Source organism: Nannospalax galili, unplaced genomic scaffold, assembly GCF_000622305.1.
Source record: "Nannospalax galili isolate Female #2095 unplaced genomic scaffold, S.galili_v1.0 scaffold1154, whole genome shotgun sequence".
Lineage (NCBI taxonomy): Eukaryota > Metazoa > Chordata > Mammalia > Rodentia > Spalacidae > Nannospalax > Nannospalax galili.
This window is the reverse complement of record NW_008335437.1, coordinates 957,309-966,871: the sequence shown is the minus strand read 5'-3', so window position 1 is coordinate 966,871 and position 9,563 is coordinate 957,309. Positions and strand designations below refer to the sequence as shown.

The window sequence follows — 9,563 nt, the reverse complement described above, 5'->3', positions numbered from 1 at the left end:
TGTGAAGAGAGAGGGGGAGAGGGGGAGAGGGGGGGGGGGGAGAGAGAGAGAGAGAGAGAGAGAGAGAGAGAGAGAGAGAGAGAGAATTAAGAAGGTTCAACATTTCATCTTGCAAATACCTGCCCTGGTACAGGAATAGAGTTGAGGAATAGACAGACATAAGCAAAGTAAAGTGGATGTGTCCATCCCTAATCCCTACTAAATGTTTAGCCTGACACACAGTGGGTACATGTGGTAAATACAAGAGGGAGGGAAGGCAGAAAGTAGCTCTTTGCATCTGTGTATGCCTACTTCCTCTTAGTTCTGTTGGCCAAGCCTGTGATGAAGAAACCAGGGAAATTTGAGGACTAGGCTAAGGTGACAGATGTGGCCACTAGAATCCTGCTTTGGACTGAAGCCATAAGGATTGGAGAAGGGATCTGTGCCAGGCTCCTTGGGTTGGAGCATGGAGTGATGGTGTTAGAATGAAGCTGTTTCTATTACTATTAAAGGATGGAGTGAGGGGTGGAACAGGACAGGATAGAACTAGATGGTCTCCACTACTATCAGTAAAATTGTCATTTCTGTCTATTGAGTGCATACTACACACTGAGCCTTTCACCAGCCCTTGAGGAAGGCAGCACTGCCTGCCCCCTCCACAGATAAGGAATCCATGGAAAAGTGATAATAACTTTCCTAGGACTACACAAGGGAACAGTGAGACTCAATTTGAACGAGTCCTTGGGCTATAGTAATGCACAAATAGAAGATGCTCTGTGACTGTACAACTGGGACGGGGGAGACCTCTAAGAAGGTGATACATTTGCCAAGGGCCCAGGGCAAAGTCTTCTTGACTAAATGGCTCCTTTCTGGGCCTGTGGGGACCAATGATGGCCTAGGGGAGGGTAAGAGAAGTTGGGTTGATGAGAAGAGAATATCTGATGTGGCTGTGGAAAGAGCAGAAAAAGGAAGGGCCCAGTAGTACGTGGCCAGCATAAAGGGTCAGACCAAGGGCTGTGTCCAACTCTTGCTCTTTGGGATACAAAGCAAGGCGATATGGGGTCAGAGAGCCGAGAACCAGGCCTGGCCTTCCCATGTGTTGCTACCTTTCCTCTGTGCAGTCTCTGAACTAACTGGCCTGCAGAGGCCTCTGCAGAGAGATTTCCCCACCTGCCACATTCCTCTGGGCTTCCATAATGGACCCTTCTATCAGGTAAACTGAGACAGTACCTTCCTAGATCCTGATTTCATGGTGCATTTGTACAGCTCACACCTTTCTCTCTGCTTTTCCCTGTACAAAGGTACTAGTCAATACTAACATTGCCCCATAGGAGCTCCATCCATGGTCATGAAGAACACCTGAAAGAGGAGACTTAGTCCCTCTTGAGAGAAGTAAAGTACACTTGAAGGACCAGAGACGCCAAGGAAACACAGATTAACCTATCTGGACAGCATCATGTGCAAGGTTCATGTGCTATGAGCACAGCAAGAATGGAGCAAGAGGGAGCTTGGTTCTGGTCCCACCTGCCGAGCTGAGCAGCAGTAGCAAAGCCTCAAGTTGCTTTGCCCTCCAGCAGCTCAGCCTCTTCACCTATAACAAGAACATGGAATCTACTTTGGGGGGTTGTACAATACAATTCAAAGGTGTGTGTCTTCCCTCTCCCTCAAAGACAAGAGGAACACATGACTGGCTTGTCATTGTAAGAATTAAAGATGTTTTAAAGAAGCACTTAGCACGGTTCAGGCAGGGATTTATTGCCAAGGTAGACAGGCAACTATGAGAGAGCAGCAGACAGAAGGTGCTATATGCGTAACAGGCCTGTGGATTCTCATCATCTGGAGACTGCCCGCTTGTTTTCGGATGCCCAGCTACCCTGGCTCTTGGTTGTTGACTTCTTTGCAGTCACATTCAATCCTCCCCCACCCATGAATGTCTTAGTATGCCCATTGATGCCTTCCTTTCTCCTCTGTCTCTACAGTACCCTCAACAACAACAACATCAGCCGTATCATGGTCACCAGTTTCAACCACATGCCGAAGATTCGGACTCTGTGAGTAAAAGACCCTGCTTCCTCCCCACCTACCTCCTACCTAAAGCAGCCTCAAGTGCAGTTCTCTGAGTTTATAAAACCTGCTGGGCTGTGATTGGGTGCACAGTTCCTAATCCTGATGGCCCCCTCTGCTGCTAAGCAAATGGGGAGTTGGTGAGTGAGGGTGGATGCAGGCAAACCAGGGTCACTGTGCATCCATGACTCAAAACCACTATTTTATACCAGAAAGACTCATTTCTTGTGGCACCTGAGCTGTGGGAAGTCTTCCTGTATTGTGTTTGTTGTGTTTCATAGAAAATCTGTAATTTTATATTCCCATAGAATATACAAAACTGTGACTTGGTGATTCTCCATTGACTTCACTAACATCATGTCACGTTGGCAGTTTTGTCATATTGCAACAGTGGGAGTTATTTTACCTTCTGTGAATGGAGAGTCTTTGTCCCCTCCACATCCCAACCAAGGCTCCTGCCACATTTCCCAGCCCCCCACCCCACCCCCGCTCACTAGCTCTCTAGACAACATTTGATATTGGAATGCACTAACTTGGTGCTTTGTCTTTAGTGTCTGGGAGATAGAGGTTAAACCCTCCATGGTGTGTGCTGAAGCTAATCGCCTTCCTGACTCCCCTTATTATATGGGACACTCAACTCTCAGCCAGAAACCCCTTTGTAGGTTTCTCTGCAGTGGGACCTGGTTGGCTTTTCCAGAGAAGCTCCTTCATGATGCTAACCTTACCTTTTAGGAGTGTTTCCAGCACAGTAGAAATGGAGAAACAACCCCTGAGAGCCTTTAGCCAAGTATATGTAGAACCAAGGCAAAGCACTGAAATTCTTTCTGCCCTTTATTGGCTCTGTGACCTCTATTCCTTCCTCTTTAAATGGGGCTGGTGGTGAAGATCACATGAAATTAAAGATATGCAGTATCTGACACCTAGTAGATAATAAATGGCATTATTGTGTTATTATCACATAATTGTCTAGAAATCCAGACAGAACATTCCTAAGCTCATCTCTGCCCCTCAAGTATTGTGAAATCTATGAGATTTGAAAATCCTTAAAGCAGTGCTTCCCAGAGTAGGGGCCCTTAGACGAGCAGCTCAGCACCTCCTGTAGTTTTACCAAAAGCTAAGCTCTGGACCTCACCCCAGGCCTGTAGAATAGGGATCCCTTGGCGTGGGGTCCAGCAATCTGGTCAGAGCAAGCCTTCCAAGAAGTCTTTGTGGTCTCATAATTTGGGAGCCACTGCATTTCAGAGAAAAATGGAAGGGCACTGTAAGGAAGTGATACACGACAGTTTGGAGTTGACAGACCTCAGTTTATAGACAAGCTCTGCCACTTCCTGAGGGCTTCTGCTCTTCTTCTTTCTGTGCTTTGGGGGTGGTAACTTAATTAATACTTCTGTTATTGTCATTGTGAGAGTGCGCATACTGTGACCTATAAAGTGTTTAGCGTGGGGTGTACACACAACAAATCCTAGTTACTATCAATAATAAATATCCCATTCCAGCTTCCTCCATCTCTGCTCCCTACATTCTGCCTGGGATCCCTCAGAGGATAGCACACAGAAGTTAGGAAAATGTGTCCTTTTTCCCACCCTCTGAAAATGGGATTGTGCATTCGTAGAATTTTAAGGAGAAGCCATGTGGTCTTCAAAGTCCCCAGAAAATCACAGTTGAGCTGGGAAGTGTAGAGCTCAGCCTCTAAAGCAGGGAGTCAAATGTGAGCTTCAGGATGCTTGGACTGCTGTCCTACAGGGCTGGGTGTCCAGAGGAAAAATAGCTCTCACCTACAGAAAGCAGCTTCACGGTTCTGTGTACTTTCTTTGTGACAGGCTTTCCCTCTGTGTCCTTTTCAGTTTAGGAACAACAGTGACAGAGCACGAATGGGTTAACAGGAGCTGGGGGAGGTGTCTAGCCTAGGATCTTGGGTGTGTTGGGGAGGGGGAGTGGGTGAGAAGGTTTTATCTTCTTTTTTCTGTTGTGATTCTTCTCCATGGTCCCAAACATTCGTCTGATGAGTTCAGATCAATCAATCAATCTCATCTGTTCTCTTTGCTCTGTCTGCTGCCATTTTCTCTTTAGTTTAATTTCAGAGATGGCTCTGTACAGAACTCCCTGGGGACTAGCTGACTAATCCCCCCTTCACTGTAATTAAAGTGTTGGGGGTGGGTGACTAGTGGTGGTGGAGAAGGAGGGAGGAGGACAGAGGAAGTCATAAATGGGATTTCCAAAGGAAAGCTTTTATATTGAATTCAGAAAGCCACATTTTATAGAAAACGAACACTGACCCTCTCTAAAAGGATTTGCTGGAAATTTAATTTGGCATCTGTGGCTAAAAGGTACCTTTTATAAATTGGCATTTGGATTCATTCACCTTCTGTTCTGCGGAGGTGGTTTCATCAACATGGACTATGATGTCTCCATCTGTAAAAGATCACAGGACAACATACAGGAACCTGAACCACCTGGCTGCTTCATGCCTGCGTAAACAACCCTAGCCTCATACAGGCAGGGCCACAGGCTGGGAAGAAACTGAAATCCATGCAGTTGTCCTCAGAATCGTAATAGCAGCAAACATTTCCTCTTTGGTCCACTGTGTGCCAGCCCTTGTGTGAAGCACTTACCATGAATGATTTCAATCCTCAGAACAGTCCTTCCCATTTTGCATCTGGTAACACTGAGGTCTAGAGTGAAATCACTGTCCCAAACCAATGTCAGACTCATGCAATCTGACAAAAGAGCCTGAGCTCAGCCACTCAGCAGGAATAAGAGCTGTAGAGCACAGGGCCAGGACAGCTGGGCAAGGAGAGACCAGAGCTTTTCCACATGGTCCAGAGCCCCATGCCATCACCATCACAACCTTCCAAAATTGTGGAAAGTAACTAAAACAATTACCCTTCTCACTCCAGAGGACTTGAATCATTCCTAGCAATTTCCAAGTCAAACTTCATGATGATCATGATTATTTTTTTTAAATAGTATTGGTAAACTAGATGCGTCACATCTCTGGTCTGTAAGTCCATTTTTCCTAAGGTAAAATGAGAAACAGGGAGAATTCCTGGAAGCTCATGGGCTAGGTATCCTGGTATATACAGTGGCAAACAGTAGAGAGACCTTGTCTCAAACAAGATGGAAGACAAGGACTAGCACCCAATTTGTCCTCTGACCACCACATGCATGCTTGGCATGTACATGCCTGCATTCACATATGAATGTGCACACATATCACATGTACACACCAAAAAGTAATACTTAATATCTGGGATAGTGTGACTCTATTTGGTCTTCTAAGCACAATTTGAAAGGTGACTATGAAAGAATCTGTCTAGTTAGACATTACTCTCATTTCTGGTAAATAACATTCGTAGTGGATGTTGCTAAGCCTGTCCCCTTCCTGGCTTTCTGATTGAGGCTTCATGTGCCTTCTCTATCAGATTGGATCACTACTTTCCTGTGGTCCCACTTGTGAAGGGAGACAGTCCCAGGAAGGTGGACAGTGGGATAGAAACATCTATAGCAAGACTAAGATAGTTTAGGACTGGCTAACTGGGATTGAGAAAGAACCAGCCTGGCATGAACTTCAAAAGGAATGCCTCCAACTTTTTGGTTATCGCAGAAATTAAGCATCTCAGCAAGGACCTGACTTACCTAAACCTCATTCTTACTGTTCTATTGAACTCTTGCCCTCAATTGGAACTGATGGGAACTTGTTCAAGTGTATCCACCTCAGAGACCCACGCTCTTCTCAAAGCGATCCCTGTTGCCTTAACATCTTGATTCACTACCAAATAGGGAAACTGCCTTTCCACATACAGCCAAGCTAATTAAATAGCTGTGTCTCCTGGCACATAAAAGAACTTGGTCTCTCAGCCTATAGTAATGCGCTGTAGCCTGCCCTGTGCTCCCCTAGTTCCTCAGACAGAACCACTATGACATCTGCCCAGATACTCCTGATACCCGGTTAAAAACTGACAGAAAATTCCCTCCTTTCCTCGCTGCTGTTTAGGAAACACTAAGAGCCTGAATGTGCACCATCAAGCCATCCCTTTACTCCCAGCCCTAAGCAAGTGGTCACACTAACTGAGTAAGCGGAGGTCTTGCCTACCTCCTAGAACTGAGGTCCTTCCCATTGAAACTTTGGCTCATGTCTTCCCAACTCTTTATGGTGTTCAGAGTCCAAGGGAAGCATGTTTGCCCAACTTCAGAGTGTTTGGGCTTAGAAACTGAGAGGAGAAATGTCTTGGGCCCTTACAATCACTGTGTCTAGGGCGCTGGGGCTTCTTAATATGCATCTGACTTACTCCGAAATACAAAAGTTCTGTCTAAATTAATGATTTAAAACAAAATCATCAAAGTATCTACAAATATTTTATCATTTTTAAAAATTTTATGTAGATTCAGGTTCATTTAGCCCATCAGAAATGACAGACTCTGGGGCAGTCAAGCCCCAAGGGGCCTGGCCTGCTAGGGATTTGTGACAAGAAGGCCCAGCCAGCATGCAGCCTGAATTAACTGCTCTTGGCTAGTGTTTAGCAATGTTGACCTTGTGCTAAGTGGACTGTGGTCAAGGACCCTTCAGCTCTCCCATTATAGCACAGATGTAGCCCAAGCCACTTCTTCAAACTGCCACTCAGTATTAGCAGGCTTGACACAGGGCTCTCAACAGTCCCAAGATAACAGCTGGCTGATTAGCGTGTCCGGGATTACCCATTAGGAATTTACATCTGCAACCCAAGTCTCATGCTACTAGAAATTATGCATCACCAGTTCTACCAACTGTGGGGACTATGGAAGTTGGAAGCCCTGGCAAGGAACTTGAGGAAGAACCTTTTAGGAGCCCTGAGTATCCTTAGTTTGCCTCCCAGATGGTGGGAAGGAAGTCACTTAATCAGATGGGATTTCCCTCAGAAGTGGAATAGGTAGATTCCTCTAGGGAGTTTCACTCACTCAAGAGCAAGAAGTTGATCTGGAACCACAGCTCCCAAGAGAGGGAAAGCTCCAGTCCAGGATGCAGTTAGGAAGTCTTTCCAGATGCATCTAAACCAGTCAGAATAGTAATGGCACCAGGTAAAATGGAACTTGACAAAGAGAAAGCAGGCACTGCAGAGAGATTGCTGAGGAGTACAAGAGCCTTCTCAGGACACCTTATTTAAAAGGAGGAAGGATGGGGCTTAGCAGTTAAGAACACCATTCTTGCAGAAGACCCAGGTTTGGATCCCAGCACCCACGTGGCGAACAACAACCATCTGTAGCTCCAGTTCCAGGGAATCAATGCCCTCTTCTGTCCTCTGTGGGCATTGCACATCACAGGTGCACTTATATACCCACAGGCAATACATGCATACACATAAAATAAAATAAAAATAATAAATAAATAAGATGGAGAGAAGGTACCTCCTCCAGAAAGCCCCTTCCCTCTGTGTCTCTGTCTAGTTGGCATTGGCTTAGGTGTCCCTTATTTCATGCATTGGAATCATAAAGTACACTTGTGAGGAAGTAAAGGAGAGGCAGCAAAGACTGCAGCAGACCTCAGCCACATGCACCCCAGAAAGGAGACAGGAAAGGAGACGGAGAGCTAGGTTTCAGGTCAGCTCTAGCTCCTGCAGTACAGGTACCAGAGTCACTCCATTGAACATTTGACTCACGCTGGGATTGTCATTGTAGTAAAGTCACTCTCCCTCTTCTATGTGCTGAGGCTTGCCTGAATGGGAAAGAAAAGAGTAGAATGCCTACTAAGAAATGGAAACTTCTCAGAAGCTCCAGGGCACCCATTGGCTGCGGCCTTTGTGTGAAGATAACAAGCGGCTATGAAAGGACTAAGGCTTCTGTGTTCTCAGGAGTATGAAGGGAAATACTGCCCAGGATCATGAAAATTATTGTGCTGGGGACAGGAGCACCAGGACCATCTCCTCCTTTCCCTATATGATGGCATCTCTGTCTCTCCTTCTCCAAGGCGACTCCACTCCAACCACCTGTACTGTGATTGTCACTTGGCCTGGCTCTCAGATTGGCTGCGACAGCGACGAACAATTGGCCAGTTCACCCTCTGTATGGCCCCTGTGCATCTGAGGGGCTTCAATGTGGCAGACGTGCAGAAGAAGGAGTATGTGTGTCCAGGTGAGTGAGCCTGCCCCTCCTTACCCTCCTAGGCTAAGACTCTTCCACCATCAATTCTGCCCACCATGACTCCATAGGCCTGATTACACCCAGCCCAGAGCTTGTTGTAGAAGGGACCCCGTAGTCAACTGTGGTATGCAGTAATAATTTGAAGAACATGAATTCCTCGAGAGATTCAAAGAAAGAAGCTCTTGATACCTGATAATGAAAAATGCTAAAGGAACTCATGAATTACTTTCTGTTAAGCCTGTAGCCCAATGATGCTAGGAAACCTCACGTTTGTTCTGCGGCGTGTCAGCAGGAAACAGGTGTGATGGAAGTGTTTTAGCATCTAAACATTTGCAGAAGTGGGGAGGTGGGGTGGTGCTAAGCTATGGGCTTAGCCTGCTTGGCTATAAGTCCTAGGTCTGCCTCTTCCTGGTGTATGACTTTGGCAAGTTACCACTTACTGCAATATAAATAATACTGGAACATACCTCAAAGGATGGGTAGGAGGATGAGGTAAAATAATGACTGTAAAGCACTTAACACAATACACAGTGCTTGGTAAGAGTGAAAAAGTAAAGCCTAATTCACACACACACATACACACACACACACACACACACACACACACACACACACACACACACACACACACACACACACACACACACACACACACACGAGTTTCCCTAAGATGTCTGTAGGTTTCCAGGAACCCAGTCCTGGATTGGAGTCTAGTGGCCTCTAAAGGTTGAACCTGTGTAGCTAGTGCACATGGGACCAACCTTACATTTCTCTTCTCCTTTCTTAGCTGCTGTCCTGTGCTCCTTGACCCCAGGATGGCCAAGAATACAGACTGGCCCTGCAAATCATTTGGTTCTTAAGTTGAATATAGTATTTTCATTCTCTCTGTCTCTCTCTTTGTGTCTGTCTCCCTCTGTCCTTCCTCCTGTCGCATTATTACTTCATCACATTATTTACTCTCCAAAACCATCTTACGTGTCTCAGAGTAGCACCTCAATAACTTCCTATAGACGCCCACTTAGAAATCACTTCCCATCAAATACGTATAATAAAACCGTTTATCAAACAGGCACCAAATTCAAATATAGTGACTATAATTACAGTAATTATTAGGCAAAGGGTGCAATATCGGCATAAGTGCCAGTGAAAGAAATAATTACAGAGTGCAGGAGTCATCCAAGAGCTAGTGAGGAAAACTAATTAGAGAGAATGTAGAAACACATCATTACAGGTGGGTGCTGAGAGTAATGTGGTTTGTGGCTATGAGTGCCACTCTGTCATGAAAGTAGCTTCCTGTCAGCACAGCACCCAGACCCTGCTTACCCAACAGCAGTCAGAATCCAAACTCTATGAGAATAAGGGTGCCCCACCTAAGTCCTGGAAATGCCAGTCCCCCAGCCCTACCC

The 9,563-nt window shown here is 45.8% G+C and overlaps 1 protein-coding gene across 1 annotated transcript in view; it reads left to right on the top strand.

Moving 5' to 3' along the window:
- Slit3 (slit guidance ligand 3) overlaps window positions 1–9,563 on the top strand; it is a gene marked incomplete in the record, with an annotated part of 641,662 nt that overhangs the window by 474,676 nt on the left and 157,423 nt on the right. Inside the window, 2 exon segments of the mRNA XM_008830158.3 lie at window positions 1,959–2,030; window positions 7,985–8,148. Of these exon segments, the coding sequence (XP_008828380.1) occupies window positions 1,959–2,030; window positions 7,985–8,148 (236 nt within the window).